General features: G+C 41.6%; 1 protein-coding gene across 1 annotated transcript in view; it reads left to right on the top strand.

Moving 5' to 3' along the window:
* SENP7 (SUMO specific peptidase 7) overlaps nt 1–22947 on the top strand; it is a gene marked incomplete at its 5' end in the record, with an annotated part of 95674 nt that overhangs the window by 2840 nt on the left and 69887 nt on the right. The window contains 7 exons of the mRNA XM_082248099.1: nt 9316–9423; nt 13308–13393; nt 13788–13958; nt 15746–15834; nt 18207–18334; nt 20983–21331; nt 22621–22745. Of these exons, the coding sequence (XP_082104225.1) occupies nt 9316–9423; nt 13308–13393; nt 13788–13958; nt 15746–15834; nt 18207–18334; nt 20983–21331; nt 22621–22745 (1056 nt within the window). The remainder of the gene's footprint in view (nt 1–9315; nt 9424–13307; nt 13394–13787; nt 13959–15745; nt 15835–18206; nt 18335–20982; nt 21332–22620; nt 22746–22947) is intronic.

Genomic DNA, 22947 nt, shown 5'->3' with positions numbered 1-22947 from the left:
CTAAGAGAAAACTTTTCAGTTTTATAAACGTACACCTATATGTATTCCAATGGCCTTAGTTCACACCATTGCAGTGCGTTCTCATGTAGTCAACAAAAGTCTAGTAGACATGCTGCATTTTTTTTTGTATGGAAAGCAGCAAGAAGCATAAAAAAAACACTCCAGAACACACATGTCCCAAAATGAGATGAAGAAAAAGGAAGGGAAAAAAATGCATCAGAACACGGTCTGTAAAATAAATGCCTGTCTAGAACTGCTGCTTTATTTGACTTTCTAGCACAAGGTGGCCTGCTGTCCGAGACCAGCCTGCTCCTTTTTTTATTAGTTGGTCTACTAGTAAGCATTACCACAATGGAAACACCCATCCATAAATGTACTTCTGTAAGTCCACCTAAATCCCCACTCCCAACTAACAACTGTTACTTAGACAGCAAGCTTTCAACTGTCACTCAGTATAATGACCAGCTTTCAGGTAATTGCATTGCTTTGAAAAATGTTTGCATGACTTTTGAAGAAATATATTGGTATAGAACTCTTATTTAGAGCTCGTTCACTCCAAACATGTATGAAAACTGGTGGTAATCGATGGGAAACAATGCTCAGATCTCACTTGCAGAGTCATCTGTTTCACATCAGTTTTCATGCAATTCATTGCGTTTTTTATGCACGTTAACATCAGTTTTCATGCGTGTCAGTTATATGCCCTGTTCACATCAATGTAGATGTCTTGTCAGTTTTCTTCCTGTGCAGAACTATTTTTTTTTTCTTTTTTTTTTGTGCTCTTGCGGAACGCGAGCAGAAAAACGGATGTCTCTGCACCATGGTGTGAATGAGGCCTTATTGTATCTTCCTTGAACTGCTCCTTAATTTCTTTCTAGCTTAGTTGAAGTTGAATTGTATTATGTATCTGATAGCCCCTAATTTGCAAAAACGCAGAGCTGTATGAAGCTCGAGAAAATACTGCAAACCTTTATGAAAAATTGTAGCCCTATAGCATCTCTTTATTTGTCCTATTTACCATTATCAGTAAAAGTAACAGTAAAAGAAAATCCCAAATTTTGGGTTGACACCACAAACAACAACAGTAGAGGGGAACTCTTCCAATGGGGACACTAGTTCTGGTGACCCACTGGGATTCCCTCACTTTGGTGGGATTTCCTCTCTCTTCCTGTTTGGCAATGGGAGAGGAGATCAAGCAAAATCTTCCCTAAGGAACACCAGTGATAAAAAAAAAAAAAAAAAAAGAAAGTGATGGGGGTTATAACCCTCCTTTATACTCTATCCAAAAAAAAAACCTTTCCTTAGTTACCCTTTAAACTTCTCAATACTATTGTTTAGCTGCTGTTGGCCTTTAATGTTTTTACCCAAGATTTACACATATTCCTAATGGTATCTTAGGTAAAAGATATATGTGAATCTTGGGCAAAAAGACTGATAAATACACCCCCCTAAAAATAAAGACATGCAAATCACTATGGTTCTGCCTATCCTGGAAAAGAAAGGTGCCAGATCATTTTAGGATGTACAAAGGAAATATGTCTAGCTATAAATATGAGAGCTGTTGACTACATTTTTAAAGGTGCAGTCTCTGAACCTAACCTCCTATATAATAATTACTTAGTAAAGCTGGTCATACAATAATAGATTTATTTTGTTCTGCCTGATGGCTGAATAAAAGAAATATAACCTATTCCTCCATCCACACAAAAGGCATGGGTGAACAAATCCCTCCTTCCAGGCTACTGTATCCTTGAATCTGAAGATCGAAGCACCATACCAATGTCCAAAATGTGCTTTTATTCCAAACATATATTGAGTGCACAAGCCAATGTATTTTGGGGGCTTCACATCATCCCCTTCATCAGGGCTAAAAATGCAAGCCCAGAGGCAAGATGTTTTTTTGTAGTTGGTGACCAGTTTTACACGCAGTGACTCAATCCTTTGGCCCAACTGCATGCTTTTTTAAAAGATGGCAACTCTTCATGTGTTAGTACTTGGTAGGGAAACCCTTGTTGACATGCACAGAGGTAAGATGTTTCTTGTAGTTTCTGACCAGTTTTGCACACATCTCAGGAGGGATTTTGGTCCACTCTTCTTTACAGATCTCCTCTAAATCCTTAAGGTTTCTTGGCTGTCTCTTGGCAGCTCGAAGTTTCAGCTCCCTCCATAAATTTTCCATAGGATTAAGGTCTGGAGATTGACTAGGCCACTTAATGACCTTAATGTGCTTCTTCTTAAACCCCTCCTTTGCTGCCTTGACGGTATTTTTTGGGTCAATTTCATGCTGAAAGACCTGTCCACTACCCATCTTCAGTGTTTTGGCTGAGGGAAGAAGGTTCTCCTCCAAGATTTTACAATACATGGCCCCGTCTATTGGCCCCTCAATGCGGCAAAGTCGGCCTGTACCTTTAGCAGAGAAACGGCATGTTTCCACCTCCATGCTTGACTGTAGGGATGTTTGTTCTTAGGGTCATAGTCAGCATTTTTCTTTCTCCAAACATGGAGTCGAGTTAAAGCCAAAGAGCTCAATTTTTGTTTCCTCTAACCACAGCACTTTCTTCCAATCCTTCTATTAATCATTTAGATGTTCATTGGCATGACTGTACGTGTGCCTTCTTGAGGAGATGGACTCGCCGTGTTTGGAGGAAGAAAAATGCTGACTATGACCCTAAGAACACCATCCCTATAGTCCAGCATGGAGGTGGAAATATTATGCTTTTGGAGCCGTTTCTCTGCTAAGGGTACTGACTGACTTTGCCACACTAGATGGGGCCATGTATTGTAAAATCTTGGATGAGAACCTTCTTCCCTAAAACAGTACACTGAAGATGGGTGGTAGACTGGTATTCCAGCATGACAATGACCCAAAACATACTGCCAAGGCAACAAAGGAAGGGGTCAAGAAGAAGCACATTAAGTGGCCTAGTCTGTCTCCAGACCTTAATCCTATAGAAATCTCATGGAGGGAGCTGAAACTTTGAGTTGCCAAGAGACAGCCAAGAAAACTTAGGGATTTAGAGGAGATCTATAAAGAAGAGTGGACCAAAATCCCTCCTGAGATGTGTGCAAACCTGGTCACCAACTACAAGAAACATCTTACCTCTGTGCATGCCAACAAGGGTTTCTCCACCAAGTAATAAGTCATGAAGAGTTACCATCTTTTAAAAAATGTGCTGTTGGGCTAAAGAATGGAGTGTCTAGTTTCTCAATATACTTTAATGCTTTCAGGTCTTTTTTTTTTTTTTTCACTAAGGATATTTTTGGCCGAGTGGAAACTGTCCTCTATTTTAGGATAGCCTTTTGGGCTAAGAATGGACCTATCCATGATCATTGGGAAATGAGAGATTTATCTGCTTTGTTAAGGCTCTCAGGCATATGACCAAATAAGCATAGCAGCAGATTTTTATCCATATGTGTTAAAGTGATCCTATAGATACAGTTTAAGACTTGGTCCCAAAATATTGATATCTTTGGATATTCCCAGAAGTGGTAGAGCGCGGGTTGAAAAAAATCCACACCAGGGCATGAAGAGATAGAGATCTGGCTTGTTAAATAGAAAAGGTATAAAGGCTTTGTGCATAAGCTTAAAGTGGGTTTCCCTCCAGTTTTTACTGATAATAAGATGATGAGTCCTGAGATATCCTTCCAAGATTTTTTTTCTTTTAGATTTTTCTCCTGAAAGTCTTTGTGGCAGTTTATGGAAGAAGTTCTCTGAGATTTTGATGTGCGAAATTGCAAAGGTTTATACAAATCGGATGTTAAGTAGGCTCAATAGCTCTATTGATGGAGAGCTGAAAAAGGTTTTTCTTTGCATTAAAGCATTTTTTTTATAAACATCAATTGCTTCTAAAAGGGTTCATGAAAAGATGGTAGATCAAATTCTAATGATAGTTCAGAGAAAAATTTAAAGTTAGGTTTGAATTTGTCTATCTTTTTATAAATCCTTTTGAATTCCAAAGTTCGCAATCCTCACCATTTATATTTGTGAGAAACGTGAGATTATTTTCCAGCTTTAAATAGTTAGAAATAGTAGGTGGAAGTCCAAGTGTTCTTCTTCTCACTAAGCGCCAAGCAATAATTCTATCTCCAATTAACCCAAAATCAAAAATGAATTATATATTGAAGCTTACTAGTTATTTGATGTGGTAGCTGTATTTGTATTCTTTTCTTAGGCTTTTTCCTTCCGTTTTCACTTGGTGATTTGGCCAGTAACACATCTTCTGTATTGGAGTACCTCCACTCTGGATGAAGGAGCACAGGGGCACCTTCGGACAGCAGCATTGTCATTCTGGAGGCAGGGGAGTGTTAGTTGTATTAGCAGATTTAAAGCGGTGCTCCACTCAAAAAGGGGAAGCTCCACTAGTTTGCACCCTCCTCCCTTCATTGCCACATTTTGGCACTTTTTTGGTTTTGACAGGTACCCGCTCCCACTTCGGGTAAGATTGCGGATCGGAGATCTACGACATTTCCAGGCCCCCCTCTGCCTTCTGGGACATACGCAGGTCTCAAAAGATGGCGGGACCATTCAGAAAGCGCAGCATGACACACGCATGTGCAGTAAGAAAATGGCTGTGAAGTCGCAAGGCTTCACTTCCTGTTTCCCTTACTACAGATGCTAGCGCCTGCACCAGAAACCCATTGATGAATCAACTAGGGGTGCCAACATCAAGAGATCCCTGGATAGTGTCCTTGTATTAAAAGTCAGCAGCTACAGTATTTGTAACTGCTGACTTTTTATTTTTTTCTGAAGGAGCCTGGAGCTCCTCTTTTAATACATTAACAAATTAAAGCCAAACTCCAGGTAATGCTTATAAGCAGCAAACCGTTTTTTTTTTCTATTAGGATAGTGGCTTTACATAAATAAAAGCTGATTATTGTAAGTATCCCTGTCAGTGTTAAATTGTTTTTCTCATCTGTAACTGATACATTCTGTTGGAGAGCTTTGTTTTTTTTTTAAAACAGACTTACTGGTCAGATCACCAGATGAAAATATAAGAAAAGAAAGCCTAAAAAAGAAAATGAATGCAGCCATCACATCTAAGAATTGATATACAGTGGGTACGGAAAGTATTCAGACCCCCTTAAATTTTTCACTCTTTGTTATATTGCAGCCATTTGCTAAAATCGTTTAAGTTCATTCTTCTTCCTCATGAATGTACACATAGCACCCCATACTGACAGAAAAACACAGAATTGTTGACATTGTTGCAGATTTATTAAAAAAGAAAAACTGAAATATCACATGGTCCTAAGTATTCAGACCCTTTGCTGTGACACTCGTATATTTAACTCAGGTGCTTTCCATTTCTTCTGATCATCCTTGAGATGGTTCTACACCTTCATTTGAGTCCAGCTGTATTTGATTATACTGATTGGACTTGATTAGGAAAGCCACACACCTGTCTATATAAGACCTTCCAGATCACAATGCATGTCAGAGCAAATGAGAATCATGAGGTCAAAGGAACTGCCTGAAGAGCTCAGAGACAGAATTGTGGCAAGGCACAGATCTGGCCAAGGTTACAAAAAGATTTCTGCTGCACTTAAGGTTCCTAAGAGCACAGTGGCCTCCATAATCCTCAAATGGAAGACGTTTGGGACGACCAGAACCCTTCCTAGAGCTGGCCGTCCGGCCAAACTGAGCTAATGGGGGAGAAGAGCCTTGGTGAGAGAGGTAAAGAAGAACCCAAAGATCACTGTGGCTGAGCTCCAGAGATGCAGTCAGGAGATGGGAGAAAGTTGTAGAAAGTCAACCATCACTGCAGCCCTCCACCAGTCGGGGCTTTATGGCAGAGTGGCCCGACGGAAGCCTCTCCTCAGTGTAAGACACATGAAAGCCCGCATGGAGTTTGCTAAAAAAAACACCTGAAGGACTCCAAGATGGTGAGAAATAAGATTCTCTGGTCTGATGAGACCAAAATAGAACTTTTTGGCCTTAATTCTAAGCGGTAGGTGTGGAGAAAACCAGGCACTGCTCATCACCTGTCCAATACAGTCCCAACAGTGAAGCATGGTGGTGGCAGCATCATGCTGTGGGGGTGTTTTTCAGCTGCAGGGACAGGACGACTGGTTGCAATCGAGGGAAAGATGAATGCGGCCAAGTACAGGGATATCCTGGACAAAAACCTTCTCCAGAGTGCTCTGGACCTCAGACTGGGCCGAAGGTTTACCTTCCAACAAGACAATGACCCTAAGCACACAGCTAAAATAACGAAGGAGTGGCTTCACAACAACTCCGTGACTGTTCTTGAATGGCCCAGCCAGAGCCCTGACTTAAACCCAATTGAGCATCTCTGGAGAGACCTAAAAATGGCTGTCCACCAACGTTTACCATCCAACCTGACAGAACTGGAGAGGATCTGCAAGGAGGAATGGCAGAGGATCCCCAAATCCAGGTGTGAAAGACTTGTTGCATCTTTCCCAAAAAGACTCCTGGCTGTATTAGATCAAAAGGGGGCTTCTACTAAATACTGAGCAAAGGGTCTGAATACTTAGGACCATGTGATATTTCAGTTTTTCTTTTTTAATAAATCTGCAACAATGTCAACAATTCTGTGTTTTTCTGTCAGTATGGGGTGCTATGTGTACATTCATGAGGAAGAAGAATGAACCGAAATGATTTTAGCAAATGGCTGCAATATAACAAAGAGTGAAAAATTTAAGTGGGTCTGAATACTTTCCGTACCCACTGTATATGCAATATAATAAATGTTTGTTTTTGTGTTTAATACCACTTTAATCACTTACCGACCAGCCACATAGACCTAGGTCGTCTGACCTTAAGTGGTTGTAACGTTTTTTAGAGCTGGCGGTCGGCTTTCCGGCGGTAATGATCGATGCGGCTCGGGAGCCGCTTGATCGTTAACCCAGTGATTGGGAGGGGACGCCCCCCCCCCCTCCCGCGGCTCTGCCCGGGTCTCCCGTCCCACCGGGAGACCCGAGCAACCAGCCCGCGTGTCCACCGGCTGGATGGAGTCCCGATCAAAGCCGGATGCGGCTTGGATCGGGTCTCCGATGACGTAACCCGGAGGCGGCGTCCATGACGTCACATCAGGGTTACTCAGCTGCTAAAGGTGTCGGATTTAAAAAGTGAATGTATTCAAAAATGTTGTTTTCTGCATTTTTGAATACATGGAAGTGCAGTGGAAGGGTCTACAGTCTTTTAGACCCCCGATCCTTCCATAAAGAGTACCTGTCACTACCTCTTGCTGTCACAAGGGATGTTTACATTGCTTGTGACCAGCAATAAAAGTGATCAGATTTTTTTTTTTTTTTAAGAAAACCTGTGCTAAAATTAAAAAAAAATAAATAAATAAAAAAGGAAAAAAAAAACATTTTTTAGCTGCCCCCGTCGCCGTGAGCTCTTGCATGAACGAAAATGTATACAGAAGTCGCGCCCGAAAATTAAATCGCTGTTCAAACCACACATGTGAGGTATCGCCGCGATCGCCAGAGCAAGAGCTATAATAAAGAAAAAAAGAGCTAAACTCTAACTCTAAACTGGTAACCATTAAAAATTTTTAAATCGTCGCCTATGGAGATTTTAATTAACCGTAGTTTGTCGCCATTCCGTGGGTGTGCGCATTTTTAAACCGTAACATGTTGGGTATCTATTTACTCGGCGTGACATCATCTTTCACAATATACAAAAAAAATTATAATAGTAATGTGGCGCTAATATGAACATAGAAATCATAAAGAGTCCATATATCACAGTGGGAACCAACAGTCCATATGTGTCCACTCCAAACAGAGGTGTATAGAACCGCAGGCCCAGAGAACTGCCACCAAACAAACAGATCACACTGCCTCTTACCAAAAGTAAATGACCCTCATTACAAAGGTCATGTACAGCCAAATGATCAAAGTGCAGGTACGGTCATCCTCTCTCATGAAAAGGCACAGGGTCCCCCCTCCAGCTGTATGCAGGCTCATGAAACACAAAGCCGCAACGGTCATAAAAATTTACATGATCACCAATAATAGATAGCGTTGTGTGTAGTCTAGTTGACTCTGGCTCGGTCCTTAAATCACACAGATTTCCCATTGGGATTTCCAATAGTTTCAATAAAATATTCAAATTACAAAAGCATCATTTGCCTACGGTTCATGCACCATCAATCTATTATTTCAGGCTGTTGTATTGTACTGGCTGTCAGAATACCTGAGCAGTGCCTGCAGCTGATTGGCTGCAGTCACTGTTCCTCCAACAATTATTGTCCTGGCCGTTTCGACAAAAGTTACCTAAGTAATCGACTTCTGTCTAGCACAAAGGACACCCTCGATAGTTTCACCTTATTCCTCTAAATCGACCTGAGTTTTAAGTGTATGGCTAGCTTAAGGAACAAATTTACAATTCTTAAAGCAGAAGTAAACACCTAATACCTTTCCAGCGTTCTCTCCAGTGTCAGCATCTTCCCATGTGTGCCTGTTTTCGGGCCTCTTAATTTGCCAGCATGGGTTGACTCTGTAGAGTGTAATTTAATCTGCTTGGATCCCTTGTCTGTATAGCTTGCACAACTCTGCGTACATGCCAGGGATTGCTGTGAGCAGGCAGGTAGGTATAGTTTAGCAAAAGAGACACTGCATGTTTCTTCTGCAATAAAAAGCCTGCCTGCTCACAGTGAGTTTCAGTGGGATTTTAGTTCTGTTTTAAAGTAATTGTAAAGTCTTGTGTTTTTTTTTTTTTTCTTTAATTAACTAACATGTTATACTTACCTGCTCTATGCATTTGGTTTTGCACAGAGCAGCCAGATCCTTGTCTTCTCCTCTTCGGCTCTCCTGGCCCCTCTCTCTTGTTGAGTGCCCCCACAGCAAGCAGAGACAGAGCCGCAAGCTGGCCCCGCCCCCCGCTTTCCTGATTGGTTGAATGATTTTTGATTGAGAACAGTGGGAGCTAATCGCTCGGCGCTGCTGTCTCAGCCAATGAGGAAGGGAGTCCCTGGCAGCCTAGACAATCCTGCAACATTGCTGGGTAAAGATAGGCTCAGGTAAGTATTGGAAGGGCTGAAGGAGGCTGCTGCACACAGAAGTTTTTTATTTTATTTTAATGCATAGAATGCCTTCTGCATTTACAATCCCTTTAAGTAAGTGAGGAATTCCAGCTTCACTGACTGCATGCTTTTTTTGAATCAGTGACTACTCAGCTGTGTACATTTAAAAAAATTGGGGGCACTTGCAGGCAGCTTCCATATTTCAGTTCTAACAGATTGCCTTTAGTAATCCTACATTAACGCACATTTTCTACAATTTTCTACTGTATTTTGTTGAAATTATTTTAAGTTTTACCTATATATTATTTTATTTTTATGATAGTTTAAGATTCCAAAGAAAAAGCCTGAAGATTGGTGTGAGGACATTCCACTATCCTCTCCATTATCGAGACTGCAAGATGATGACCTCAGAAATGTTACTGTCCGAAGGGTAATGCATGGTGGAAATATCATGTAGAATATTTTGCTGACAATAACTGAACTCTTGTTATAAAGCTTGATGATATTGTGTACTTATTGATCAGTAAAATTAGTAGAGGTATTAGATATTCTGCTTACAGTTTTACTTTAGTAGTACATTTTAATGATTTGCAAAAAGTTAGGCCCCTTTCACACTAGCAGACCATTAGATCCGCCTGTCAGGTATTCAGGTGGATCTGAATGGATGCCACATACATCTCTATGGGGCATCAGATGTCAGCGGAGACATGTCCGCTGACATGCGGTCCGTCAAATCTGGACGGATGAAAATCCCTATTTTTCCATCCGTCGATCGGATCGGATGAGTACGGACAGGCGGTCCATTCTCATCCGATTCCCCCATAGAGAACAGCGGGGACCTGACAGCTCTGTCTCCACACACAGAGCGGAGACGGAGCTGCTATCCGCCTGCTCAGCGGGGTATCGGCGGATCAATCCCCCGCTGAGAAAAACAGAGTCCGCTGACGGACTCCCATGTGTGAAAGGGGCCTTAAAACAAGCCCAGAAGTGGCAGTTAAGTCCATACAGTGTGACAAAATATGTCATTTGCACCTGTCATAAGCTAGTCAGAACTTCTAAATATGTCAGATCGAAAAGGAAGAAATCCCCCTATATACTTGACAACAAATATTTACATATCTCCAAATACATTGTATATAATGTATGAGAATAGAACTTTTTATCTGACCTTTTTCATAATGAGGTTAACTAGTTATCTTTAAGATCTCCAAATACCAATATTAATACTGCAATATGCGCATGATCAGAGCAAATCTCCTCTGAAAAACCATTAATACCTCAATATTAAAGTGATAATAAAGAAAAACATTTTATTTTTTTAAAAATAACAAACGTGTCATACTTGCCTGCTCTGTGCAATGTTTTTGCACAGAGCAGCTCCGACCCCCCTCTTCTTTGGTCCCTCGCTTTCTCTCCTGGCTCCCCCCCCCCCCCCCCCCCAGCAGCACCCGCATGTGCTTGCTCTCAAACCCCGATTTGTGTGTGCATACAGCACACAAACATTATCACAGCGCATACAGTGTATAACACTTACTATGTAAAACCCAAAAAATATATAAATATATGTATAATACAACAAATGAGTCCAACATATTGTGAAAAATATTCCAAACTCAAAAGTAATCTATTTTATAAACATCCATCCTCCAATAAAGTGCTTAGTTCTCAAAGTTCATAATAAAAGTGCTAAAGTGCTCCAGGTAGACATCACCCCTCTTGTACCCCTACTTTACTTAGCTTTTCAGTCTGAGGGTCAAACTATATCCTGCGGGGGGTTTACCACATTCTCTTTTCTTTCTATACTCCCAACTTCCTGGTTCTATATAGATAAAGATAAAATCACGCTTTGCATAGTAACAGGGCTGTTCTGGGTTTACCGTGTCACCGCCATCCAGGGAACACACGCCGAGTCACGGCAAACCCAGAAGAGCCCTATTACTATGCAAAGCATGATTTTGTCTGAGCCTCTGTAAGTGTTATTTTATATGTTGCGGTAAATTAAAATTTGAAATACTACACTATGAAAATTCTCTCCTTTTTATTGAGCCTGGTGGATATGCGAGTTTTGTTTAGAACCAGCTAGTTGGAAGTATAAAAAGAAAATAGAAGATCTGTGATACCCCCCAACAGATATAAGGCAGTTTGACCCCCAGACTAAAAAGACGAGGGTCCATTTCTTCTGATGAATAGGGGTACAAGAAGGGTGTGTGCCACACTTTATGTCATCTCTACTTGGAGCACTTTAGCACTTTTTTATTATGAACTTTTGAGCATCGAGCACTTTATTGGAGGATGGATGCTTATAAAATGGATCACTTTTGAGTTTGGAATATTTTTCACAATTTTTGTTGGACTAATTTGTTGTGTTGCATATACTTATATATATATTTTTTTGCTTTGATATAGAATGTGTTATACACTGTATGCGCTGTTATAATATTTGTGATTTTGGTATAAGTGGTTTAGCACTTGATGAGCAGCAGCTATAGGACATTGGATACACTATATTTCTCCATCGTTCATTGATGGACGCAGTTCCTGATGCATATCAGTAGGGTTATACTGCCCCCTACAGGAGTAGGACACTAGGTAGAAAAAAAGTTCTGGCTACGCCTATTGGAAGTCCCAGGGGGTATACACTCTCTCTTCCTGCATAGGATGTCAGGTTTTAATCTGCCTAGTTAGGAGTAAGGACCTAGTTCCTTACTGGGATCTCTGGTAATGGCAACTTTTTTTCTAGATAATTATTTTAGTTAGCTTTTTCTCCGGATTTTTTTCCTGTGAGATCTACAAGCAACTATGCCGGATCTGGGCAATGGGCTGGATGTATAGATCCAGTGGTCACCCCAGCTGGCCAGCGAGCATGGGCAGATCTTAGCTCCGCGCGGGGACGGCCGCAACATTGTCCCACTGGGCGGGGACTGGCCCCGCGAGTTAAATTTTCAGGTTGCATACGGCCTGGTCTAGGTTTGAGTCGCAGCATTCCTATTTGGCTGACAGCCCCCCCCCCCCCCCCCCCACCACTTCGGCGGAGAGGGGTCCTGTAAGGAGATGGTGCCTGCCTGTGTTTCTGGTATGGTGAGTAAATGTTGTCCCCCCCCCCCTTTCCCCCTGGCGAATTTTGGGGTGGACGCGGGCCCCTCCGTGGGACGGTTGGACCCTCACAATCCCGGGTCCCCTCTGTCCTGTCATGCACCCCCTCTTCTATATTTTGCACATAGCTTGAGTATTTATATATTTTCATTATAAAGCACACACAGTGTGGCTCAGCCCCCAGCCCTCCTCACTGGCGTCATCAGCCTCCCAGTGACGCATATGTGCGGGCACCATGTTGACACCGTACATACACTATATTACCAAATATATTAGGACACCTGTTTACATGCACATGAACTTTAATGGCATCCCAGTCTTAGTCCATAGGGTTCAATATTGAGTTTGTCCACCCTTCGCAGCCTATGGGAATGTTTGACCATTCTTCCAGAAGCACATTTGTGAGGTCAGGCATTGATGTTGGACAAGAAGGCCTGGCTTGCAGTCTCCACTCTAATTCATCACAAAGGTGGTGTTCTATTGGGTTGAGGTCAGGACTCTGTGCAGGCCAGTTAAGTTCCTCTGCCCCAAACTTGCTCATCCATGTCTTTATGGACCTTGCTTTGTGCACTGGTTCAAATCATTTGGTGGAGGGGGGGGGGGGGGTTATGGTGTGGAGTTGTTTTTCAGGAGTGCTTAGTTTTTGTGAAGGGAACTCTTAAGGAGTCAGCATACCAAGACATTTTGGACGATTTCATGCTCCCAGCTTTGTGGGAACAGTTTGAGGATGGCCCCTTCTTGTTCCAACATGACTGCGCACCAGTGCACAAAGCAAGGTCCATAAAGACATGGATGAGCGAGTTTGGGGGTGGAGGGACTTGCGACTGTGAGCCAGGCCTTTTCGTCCAACATCAGTGCCTGACCTCACAAATGTGCTTCTGGAAGAATGGTCAAACATTTCTATAGACACACTCCTAAACCTTATGGACAGCCTTCCCAGAAGAATTGAAGCTATAATAGCGGCAAAGGGTGGGCCAACTCAATACTGAACCCTACGGACTAAGACTGGGATGCCATTAAAGTTAATTTGTGTGTAAAGCCAGGCGTTCCAATACTTTTGGTAATATAGTGTAATTTAGTGTATGTGTTGTGTGGGCTGCAACAGGTTAAGAGAAGATTAGGTTGGTTAAAGTTGGACTTTCTGTTGGACTTTCAGTTGATGTTGATACAACAGCAGTTTTTTGTTATTTAAGTATGCATGTATGTATGTTTGTTTTACAGGCATGTCGTTCGTCATATGAAGAATATAATGTACCAAGAAATAAGAGCTCCCATGCATATTTTAAGAATACTTTGAGGTTTGACAGGTATAAATACATTTTTAGTAACAAAATCTTTCAGAACATTTATGTTTATTGGAATTCTTGCATTGTAATTTCTTACAAATCTCTCCAAAAAATTCAAAATCAAATATTCTTGACAGACGTACCATAAAGTAGGGTCCACAGTCCTTATAATGTACTTGTAGTCTGTTGTATTATATTATGTAATCTGAATGTGTATGTTTATTTTATGCCTGCAAACATCTGTGTATATCTAGAGGGCACACACACACATGCATGCAGAACCTTTTGGCATTCCTGCTCTGTCTCAATGCAAGGCCTTTCTCATCAGACAAAGCTAGTATAGACTTCTCTATATCTACACAATGAAAAATAAAATAAACCTGTTTATATATCTGTTATATTTACAAAAAAACAGGCAACCAAAAATTATCCTGATGGATATCCTAAGAAGTGGTGAAGGGAAACAGGCTGCACATAAAAATATTTCTGATTCAGTTTCTTGTAATGTTGGAAAATTTCAGATTAATCCTGTTTCATCAGCTTCCTATATAAACCCCTCATCTACAACAAATATGTGCTTGTCCAGGTATAGTATAAAAATATAGAACTAGGGAGAAACCTCGTGTGAATGGCATTTAGCTCAACATGTAAAAGTGTGTTTAGTCATATAAAGTAGTTTTGGCTAAGGCTCCATGTACACGGGACGTTAGAAAAAAACGTGCTGCAAAGCTAGTTCTGACGCTGGGAAAAAGCAGCTGTTAAACGTGCTTTCAGTAGCTTTTTCCATTTGCGTTATTGCACGTTTGGCCACGTTGCTTTTAGCAGCGTTTTTTCTGCCTCCATTCAAAATCAATGGTTCCCTATGGGAGCCTATTGATTTGAATGGAAGTCGCACCGCAAGTCAGATCAGGATGATCCGACTTGCGGCGCGACTTGCGCTGTGAGAATCTTGAGGGGGAACTCCACGCCAAAAATGGGAAAAAAACAGCACGGGGGTCCCCCCCAGGTTCCAAACCAGGCCCTTCGGGTCTGGTATGGAATTTGAGGGTAGCCCCACGCTGAAAAAACGGCGTGGGGTCCCCCCCAAAATCCATACCAGACCCTTATCCGAGCATGCAGCCCGTTAGGGCAGGAAGGGGGAGGGGACGAGCTCTGCACCCCCCCACCCCAAAGCACCTTGCCCCCATGTTGATGAGGACAAGGGCCTCATCCCCACAACCCTGGCCGGTGGTTGTGGGGGTGGGGGTCTGCGGGCAGGGGGCTCATCGGAATCTGGAAGCCCCCTTTAACTAGGGGGCCCCCCAGATCCTGGACCCCCTCCCTATGTGAATGGGTATGGGGTACACTGTACCCCTACCCATTCACCCCATAAAAGGCAGTGTATGTAAATAACGACAGGAGACGTTTTGGAAAGTTTATTAAAAATCTTCATCTGTTCTTCTCTGCTCTGGTCTTCTCCCTCTCCTGGTCTTCTGCTCTTTTGCTGTCCGCTCGCTGCTCTTTTGCTGTCCGCTCTTCTGCTCTTTTGCCCTCGGCTCTTCTCTACTTCTTCCTCCGGTCCTCCTCCGACGATGTCTCCGGTGATTATGCCTGTCTCCGGTCTCTGCAGCTTGTTATATAGCCATTGTGGGCGTGGCCCCCGATGATGCCATTATTCATTTTTGAACAAAGCTGCTCAGTTTGTTTTTATCTACAGGTGGTCCATACCTGCATAGGTAGATGTTTTGGTTAAGACGAACTATACCTTTAAGCACAAGTTTATCGTGTCAGTTCATGCTTTTTGTTTTTTAGACTTTCTAAAGCTCTGCCTACTGTTTCATTATTAACTGGCCCATCACCCAAAAAGTATGTTTTCCACTTAGCTTTCATTCCTTCTCTCCATATAAGACTTTCCAAGCACTGTCTTCCCAAGTATAAGGCTTCCCAAGCCTTATAGTATATGTTTAGTAAGAGCATAAAATATTTTTTACTTATGTTTGATATAGGGCTGCCCGCATACACAACAATGGTTCTGACAGGCTATGTACACACAGAATGAGAGTGAATGATGGCCGTTTCATAAATGGTGCTGTTTGAATGTGTGTACTTGTGAGAGCATGTACTCATGTGGATTAGTGGTGTTGTCTATATCAAATAAATAAAAATCTGTAAAATATTTATAATGTTGTGTAAGGTCTACTGTCTGTGTATCTGTGGGGGATGTTATAGCTTTAGGTAGTGCAAAGGGGCTAACTAACTAAAAGTGGGGGTTGATCTGCATTCAAATTAAAAAAAAAAACAAAACTTTATCACAGCTCAAACTGGGGAGTGGTCTTCTAATGGTTAAATTTTAATTTAAGTGAAATCACACTAATTGTTCACTTTGATTTTTAGGCCACCATGTATTAGTGATTTCAGAGAGCAGTACCGAGAAAGAGAAATTGGAACTAAATATGAAGCACATAATCCAACGGATTGTAAAGGTTGGTTTTTAACCACTTCCATAATGCCGCATGCTGTAAGAACATTAATCTATGTCTTTCCTTTGACAGTCAACCAAATAAAAGCTTTATAGGTCCTTAAAGCTGAGCTCCACCCAAAAGAGGAAGCTCCGCTTGTTTGCTTATTCCCCCCCCCCCCGCCGTTGCCTCTTTTGGCACGTTTCGTGGGGGGGGGGGGGTTTTGGTACCTGGGTTCCCCCAGCTTCCGGGCCTTTCACAAAGTGCAGCCTAGTAGAGAGGCGGCTGTAAAGCCACAAGCTTACAAGAAAAATCGGCTCGGGTGAGGACACTGTTGGATTCCAGGACAGGTAAGTTTCCTAATATTAAAAGTCAGCGGCTACAGTATTTGTAGCTGCTGACTTTTACATATTCTGAAGGATCCTGGAGCTCCTCTATCTATCTATCTATCTATCTATCTATCTATCTATCTATCTATCTATCTATCTATCTATCGTACTCACCAATATCTATCTATCTATCTATCTATCTATCTATCTATCTATCTATCTATCTATCTATCTATCTATCTATCTATCTATCTATCTATCTATCGTACTCACCAATATCTATCTATCTATCTATCTATCTATCTATCTATCTATCTATCTATCTATCTATCTATCTATCTATCTATCTATCTATCTATCTATCTATCTATCTATCTAATTTAAAGTATAGAGGTTGGCATAGGGGGGTCTATTTAGCAATGTCTTCATCCAAGATTTACACCACTTTTATTCAAGATTCCCACAAAGACCTGTCTAAGAGTAGGCCAAAAAAATAACTACTATTTCCTTTGTTAGAACTAGGCCTACGTCAGAATTAAGCCACCATTCACTCTCAACTGCCATGTACAATGAGAGTGCCTTTATTGGTAAACAAATCACTCTCATTGGGCAAGTACATGAATATTGGGGATATCAGGTATTGGTGACAAAGTAAATCCGGATTCAGAGGGGTACATAGGAGGAGGGTTTTCTCGCTAACATCACTAATGCAATAGCAAACACTTTGTGGTACCTGTATTAAGTCCACCCTAACACTAAAATGGCTACATTTACAGGCATGCACGATCTAATGCTGGCCATACACTAGCCAAAAGATCGTTCAAAAATCTGTCATTTGGTCAGATCGTTCGTTTTTCGTCCAGTTAATGGGCACAAATAGAAAATTGTTTTTAATTTTTCAGAGTCTAAAAATTGGAAGGAACAGTTTTGAAAATCCGCTGACCGAACGATAAACGAACGATAAATTGAAAGGTTAATGTGTTTCTCGGCTGACCTGTTTGCACTAGGCATATGTGACTAACTGAATGGAAAACATATTCATTTATGCCCATTGAACAATTTATCATTTGAAATTCGATCATTACATGATGGCACGATTGTCTGCTCTCACGGCCGATTTTTCGTTTTTCAAACAGGAGTTTGGCCGATATTTCGGCAAGTGTATGGCTAGCTTAAGACTAACTTAGCTAGCCCTGCAAAGAAGAAATCACTTAACATACCTTTTCTGAAGCTGCTCCGGTCCAGTCCCACGCTGAGCCGTCAGTGGTGGCTTAGCTGTGGAGGCGAGTGCAGAGGAGGCAGCTGACAACGGAATCCCCATATTAAGTCTTTGGGGGACATCCCTTCCAATTAATTTCCCAGCCGTTGTCCGCTGTGTCCTCTGCAGAGCTTATGCCAATGGAGACCGGACCAGATCGGCTTCAAAAAAGGTGTTTACTTATTACTTCTTTACAGGGCTAGATAGGTTAGTCTTAGATCGTGGATGTCTGTAGATGTAGTGATTTTAGTGTTAGGGTGGGCTTCCCCTTTTAAAAGTTTGCTTTTCTTTTTCTCACATGAGCAAATCTTGCATATTTGTAGACATATTGCTTTAGTTACTATTCATTGTTCTATTGTGAAATGATTGTATTGTAAATGTATTGTATTGTACTGCAACTACAACTAGCGAGCTGACGTGATTATATTACATGATGGCTTTTCATCACATTTGCCTGATATTTTTATAACCTAAAACAAGATTACACTATGGACAGATCCCTATGAGACCCTATGTGCTGTCACTGTCCCCTTAGCACACAGACATTTAAGCTGTTTCATAGCAAGACCAGGGAAGGGAGGACAGTTACAGATAACAATAAAAACAGGTTAAAGAATAATCCTGCCCCAAAACAATTAAAATGCAAAAGAGAAAAAAAAAAACATTTTTGGGTTGAGTTCCACTTTACATGTTCCATTTGATATGAAAATAGCTTTGTTATTTTTCTTTAATACATTTTGCAGCAAAATACTAATTGTTTTATGAAATACGTAGGTAGGAGACTGATTAGCATTATTTTCACTTTACAGAGCAATCACAAGAGTCCCCATCGAGTAAAGTCTGTCGTGATGTCAGCAATACATCTATTTCTTCTGTTCCAAGAAAATCTAGTAGCCTTGACCAGGAAAGCCAAGGTGCTTCAAAAGTACAAGAACAGGTATATGTAAACCCCCATATACACTTCATGCTGTCCTAAAGAAAATCTTTATTGAGAGAACTGTGTAGGCTACCATAGCTAAACCCTTCATTTTAAAATGCTACGGTAGTTGCTTAACTATTTTTTTGATCAAAGGTTTTAGCGCTTTCTATATTGCTGATTTGAATTATGCAGATCAAAAGTTCTGAATTTTTGTTTTAGCATTACTGCATACATTCTAGTTTTTATTTCATGTTGAAGATACAGAAAGTATTGGAAAGTTTACTCAATTTACTTTAATGTAATTTTTTTTTTTGCGAGACTGCGACATTGTGGCGGACAAATCAGACCCCTAACTGACATTTTTTTACACTTTTCAGGTTACCAGTGACATTACTACAGTAATCAGTGCTAATAATATGCACTGTTACTGTAAAAATGACACTGGCAGGGAAGGGGTTAACTGTGTCCCTAGGGGCGTGATTCTAACTGTTAAGGGGCATGGCTTTTGAAGTAATCACAGAGACATGAGATCCTATATAGCAGGATCACAAAGCCTCTGTGATTACTTCAGGGAGAATGACAGACGGCTGTGTTTACATCAGCCGTCTGTCTTTCTCGGCTGCGGGAGATCGGGAGTGGCCGGCGGCCATCGGAGCCGCCGGTCACACGCACTGACTCCCTGGCTGACGAGCAGGAGCAGGAGCAGGAGCATGCCACCGGCGGCGCGCGCTCACCCCCTAGAGTCTCCTGAGCGAGCGACGTAGTATTACGTCGCTTTGCCCAGGAGCGGCTGCCTGCCGCAATAAAACTGTGGCGGGCGGTCGCTAAGTGGTTAAACCATTAGGTTATTCTGCTGCCTGTAGGAGGATTGGACACTGACAAGCTGTAAGCCATTCCAGGGTGAAACCCCCCAACTATCAGCATGCCTCAGTTTGTCCCTAGGAGGATGGACATCTTTTATTCAGCTATGCTGATTTAAAGGCTAACCTGTTATTTTTTTTTTAGCAGTTTTCTTCTTAACCTTTTTCTTCTTTACACTCCTACTGGAGGTTCCCCCTCCAATTTGCAGCTATCCAACAAGATTGTCTTCATCCTGGCTATTGTACTGTACTGCATCCTGACCCCGCTGGACTGGATGTTCAGGGGCTAGCCTAGAAGTGACCCGTCTCAAACTCTGCTCTAGTTAAGTTCATTGCAGAGTGCTTTCTGAGTTCAGAGGTGCTCACATTGTCGCTGTACCTGCCCTCTCATTAAAAAACTTCACTAAGGGCTCTTTCACACTGCATTGCGATCCGCTCCGGCACTTTTTTTTTTTTTCACGGAGCAGATGACACTTGTGTCATCCGGTCCGTATGTCCGCATATCATCCCATCCGTTTGCGGATGATATACGGACATAATGTAAGTCTATGGGGATTGCGGATGTCAGCGGATGACACCGCTGACATCCGATTTTCCTTCCTTTCCGTTTTTGAAACGGAACAAAAATAGGGTTCTGTTCCGTTCCAAAAAACGGAACAGAACTGAAAGGACGAAAATTGGATGTCAGCGGATGGTCATCCGCTGACATCCGCAATGCCATTGACATACATTATGTCCGTATATCATCCGCAAAAAAATAGGATGATTTACGGACATGCGGAACGCCCGTGTGAAAGGGCCCTTAGTAGGCCAGTCTGGCCAAGCATTGGGAGCTCCCTTTTTTCCTTTTTTTCCTTTTTAAATTTTTGGTTGTTGAATGCCGATTTTTCCTGTTTACACAACAATAGCTTTGCCATGGAAGGCATTATTGCTGTGGGACTGATTTGCTGACGTCATTTGTTAAATGGAGTGTTGTGCTCTCTTTCACGCCATGCGGTGTCAAAAAAGCATCTGTCCTGCATCTGCCTCTTTGGTAAAGAGGTACCTTTAAACATCATTTTTTGATTCATTCATATTTAAAGAGCTTTGTTTGTCTTGGTGCTCCTTTGCTACAAAACGGAGGCATTCTGGTAGTAGGAGGGGTTGACTGGCCTACTATTATTTTGTTTGAGCGTGTCCAATTCTCCTGTAAGCGGCAGTTTAACCTAGAGGTTTACAATCTGTCACTCAAAATTTCAAGAAAAATATTTTTTTTGCATAGAGTGGGGAAAGGTTGGAATGTCTGGAATATCTGTATTGCCGTCTGTGCTTTTTTTATCCTGGTGACAACAACCCCACCACAGCCAAACATTCTTGCTGGAGTTAAACTTTTATTTAACTTGCTCAAAGTGAAAGTTTCTAAACTGTCAGCGAAGCAAATTAGCTGACAGTATAAGCCTTTAGCAGAGACCACTTTCCTTTACTTTCACACCATCATCAGCAGGATTGCACATGGTGTTTCTTCAGGTTCTTTGCAGTGTAGAGTATGCATGCTCACTGCTTCGTCCCACATTGCAAAGTTCATCAGAAGACCTGGACATTGATACATGGGTGGAGTTGGGGAACCTGCATGCAGTAGTGACCATCAGTAGGTTGCTATTTGCATGTTCATTTTGGAATTACCTAGTCTGGTACTGAAGGGACAAATACTAATATTATCAGTTGGAACTTATCTGCTCATAAGTTTACTTTTTATCTACTGTTGGTGCATGTGCAAATAAATGAGACAACTTGTTGAAATAGTATGCTTTTCCATTTGAATTACAGAAGAGTGCTTTAAAGGGTAATGAGGTGTCACCAGCCAAACGTGAAATAACCTATTGCTACAAACGTGCCGAACACCAGAGCAAGAAAATGTCACTTTCTCCTTCTTCAACTGACCCATCCAGCTCTTCCACTGAGCCGTTTACAGACCGCACTTTAACCTGCACTTTAGATTCACCAGGTAGAAAGAACATTATTAGGCAGAAAATAAAAGAGACAGCTGAAGAAAATAAAAAATCTTCCGATGGATGTTCCTCAGATACATTGGGATTCCATTCACAGTCTGGTGCTTACAGCAGAACAAGAAGTAAAATGTTATTTTCTACAAATGACAGTGTGGAAACTCTGGCAAGTAAGTTATTTTTAAATGGTGTACCTTGTTTTGGTGAAAGCGCTAAAATGTTGGATTTTCCCTCACTTTTTGTCTCTGACAGTGGTCATCACCAGGACAGATAGAGATGGTGAATCACATTAGCAGGAACACTGACCCTACCTCCCTCCATCCAATACCTAAAAATTAAAATGTTGTCTTTATGTATACTTTATCCTTTATATATACTATATACTTTAGCTCATTTACTTATGAGTTAAAGTATACAGTATGTAAAGACCTTCTGGTAAAAGAGAATTACAAAGTTACAACCAGTGATAGCTGATGTCATTACAGTCTCCTGGCTGTGAAAATGGGAATGTTAATTTTGTGATGTGACCTGCAGTATTATCTGTGTTGGTTGTGAGCCATTTTTCACGATATGGCATTGCGTTACTGTAACTGACAATACGGTCATGCAACACTGTACCCAAATAAAATGGATGTACTTTTTTTTTTTTTAAACAAATAGCGCTTTCTTTTGGTGGTATTTGATCACCACTGAGATTTTCAATTTCCGCATTATAAACAAAATAAGCGTATATTGATTGGTTTGTGCAAAAGTTATAGCGTCTACAAACTATGGTGCATATATACTGGAATTTTTATTTATTTTTTTATATACTAGTAATGGCGGTAAACAGCGACTTATAGCGGGACTGCAATATTGCGGTGGACAGTCTGACACTAACTGACACTTTGTGGGAACCAGTGACACTAATACAGTGATCAGTGCTAAAAATATGCACTGTTAGTGTACTAATGACACTGGCTAGGAAGGGGCTAAATATCTAGGGCGATCAAAAGGTTAACTGTATGCCTAACCAGTGTTTGTTTTCACTATGTGTGCTGCTTTTACTAAGGAAAGTGATGGATTTTTTTCCCTACTTTGCAGAAACATAAAATCCATCACTTCCTCTCTGTCAGAACGGAACTCTGCCTTATTTACATAGGCAGAGCTCCATTCTGTGTCTCTGCCCAGTGATCAGAGGGTCCTGTTAAACATATATTGACCCGCTGATCAGCTTGTGCTGTGTCAAATCACAGCTCAGCTGCGACAGCGCAAGTGCCCCCTACCCGGAAGTGACAGATCACATACTAGTTATGTGATCTGGTGCAGAGCAGCCACCCTTCTGCAGTATATGTACAGTGGGCGGCCCGCAAGCAGTTAATAGAGATTTACACTGACCGTGCCTCAGATTGATATTCACAGTGATTTCTTATTCAAAAAACAGAATTTGATCATTCACCTTTTTTTTTTTGTTCTAAAGTTGTACTGTCTAGTGATGAAGACGAGACTGCTCAGAGAGAAACAAAACCAGGCTGTTCTCATACTGTGAAGAAAACCTCAGAGCAGAGAAAGAACCCATGTCCTACTAAAGATGCAGAGCCAATGGTATGTGATTTAATATCAGTCCTTCTATAGCCCCTTAATGATCGACTATTGGTCGGAAACGCGTTGGGTGTATCTGGGCGTGCCTTTCGGGTTAGTCGTGCCTCTGATGTCTGTGTAACAGCGGCGTGGCTTGTTCTTTGCCTGCGAGCGCTTGCATTACCTGGATGGATGGCTGGAGCTGTGGTGAGGGAGCAATAACCAG

The sequence above is a fragment of the Pelophylax lessonae genome, assembly GCF_965119305.1.
Source record: "Pelophylax lessonae genome assembly, chromosome: 2".
Lineage (NCBI taxonomy): Eukaryota > Metazoa > Chordata > Amphibia > Anura > Ranidae > Pelophylax > Pelophylax lessonae.
The sequence above is the reverse complement of the archived record's forward strand: the minus strand, read 5'-3'. Positions and strand labels throughout refer to the sequence as shown.